This window comes from Lampetra planeri, unplaced genomic scaffold (assembly GCF_965212315.1).
Source record: "Lampetra planeri unplaced genomic scaffold, kcLamPlan1.2.h2 scaffold_806, whole genome shotgun sequence".
Taxonomy (NCBI): domain Eukaryota; kingdom Metazoa; phylum Chordata; class Hyperoartia; order Petromyzontiformes; family Petromyzontidae; genus Lampetra; species Lampetra planeri.
The window spans coordinates 950-2500 of record NW_027615628.1 but is presented as its reverse complement, the minus strand read 5'-3'; the positions used below and the strand labels follow the sequence as shown (position 1 = coordinate 2500).

At 65.4% G+C, this 1551-nt stretch overlaps 1 protein-coding gene across 2 annotated transcripts in view; it reads right to left on the bottom strand.

Moving 5' to 3' along the window:
• Positions 1–1125, bottom strand: part of LOC144742000 (uncharacterized) — an 11235-nt gene extending 10110 nt beyond the window's left edge. The window contains exon 1 of one of the 2 annotated variants that reach the window (XM_078624495.1): positions 929–1125. In XM_078624495.1, coding sequence (XP_078480621.1) covers positions 929–941 — 13 coding nt within the window. In that variant the 5' untranslated portion in view covers positions 942–1125. The remainder of the gene's footprint in view (positions 1–928) is intronic. The other variant, XM_078624497.1, reaches the window with a different exon arrangement.
• Between the last annotated feature and the right edge of the window lie 426 nt (positions 1126–1551).

Here is a 1551-nt window from a genome sequence, read left to right as displayed (position 1 = left end):
GTCAAGGAGAGGTCAAGTGGGGTCAACGGGGTCAAGGGGGGTCAAGGAGGGGTCAAGAGGGGTCAAGGGGGGGTCAAGGGGGGTTCAAGTGGGGTCAAGGAGAGGTCAAGGGGGGGCAAGAAGGGGTCAAGGGGGGTCAAGGATAGGTCAAGGGGGGGCAAGGGGGGTCAGGAGGGGTGATGTGGGGACAAAGGGGGTCAATGGGGGAGCGTAAAGAGAAAGGGGGGAGGGAGTGGGCGGTCACGGGGGGGGGGGTCAAGTGGGGGGGGTAAGTGGGTGGGGGGGGGTTCGTGTGCGATCAAGGGGGTCCTGGGGGTGTTAAGGGGGTGTGGGTCAAGGCGGTGCTATCGGCCTCACGAGTGAGTCGCGGGTGCGAGGGAGCAACGCTCGATCCCCGACTGATGGAGCAGAGCCTCGGCTCGAGGCCTGGGCCCGGGGCTCCAGGACGAGAACATTCGACTCGTGCCGGGGAAATCCCATGAGCTGTAAAGCTCTTTTTAGTTCCCAGAAGCCCTGAGCCTACCCCCACCCCCCTCCCCCCATACCCCCACCCCTCCCTCCAATCCCCCCTCCCCCATACCCCCACATCCTCACCCCCCACCCGCAATACCCCCCACCCCTTACCCCCCAACCCCCCATCCCCCTCCCCCCCCTCTCCCTCCACCCCCCACCCCCTCCCCCCACCCCCTCCACCCACCCCCTTCACCCACCCCCTCCCTCCACCCCCCACCCACATACCCCCTCCCCCCCTCTCCCACCCCCTCCCCCTCCCTCCAACCCCAACCCCCTAACCCCTGCCCCCTAACCCCACCGCCTAACCCCACCCTCTCCCCCCACCCACCCCCACCCCCCACCCCCCTTCTCCCTCCCCACCCCCCACCCCCCACCCCACCCCCCACCCCGCGTGTGTGTGGAGGGCGGGGCTCACCTGCCACGGCCATCCGTGTGGAGTCGCCGTGACGCCGTTCACGATGCGGCCCTGGGGGCCTCCCTCCGTGCCGAGGGTGGGGGCTGCGGGGGATCCCGCGGCGAGGGTGGGGGCTGCGGGGGGTCTCGCGGCGAGGGTGGGGGCTGCGGGGGATCTCGCGACGCGACCTGCACACGAGAAACGAAAAGCAAAGGTCCCCCAGGTAGCCTTTGGTGGACCGTCGGGGCAAGTGCTGTTGACAGCCAGCAGCACCCATGAAGGGGGGGGGTGGGGGTGGGGATTATCATATCGCGTGTCACCTGCGATTCGTTCAATAATTATCGAACAATTGCAGGTGCCACGCACACGGACGACATTCCATTCAAGCGGCTACGTCGTTCATTTTACTCGTTCGTTCGTTCGTTCGCCCGCCCGCCTACTGATCCACCCGCCCGCTCACTCACTCATTCACTCAACTACACACCAAGTCATTCACTCACCCACTCACTCCACCATGCACTCACTCACTCATTACATCACTCACTGGGCCACTCACTCAACCACTCAACTATACACCAACTCATTCACTCACTCACTCACCCATCCATCTACTCCGTCACTCACTCCACCATGCACTCACTCAC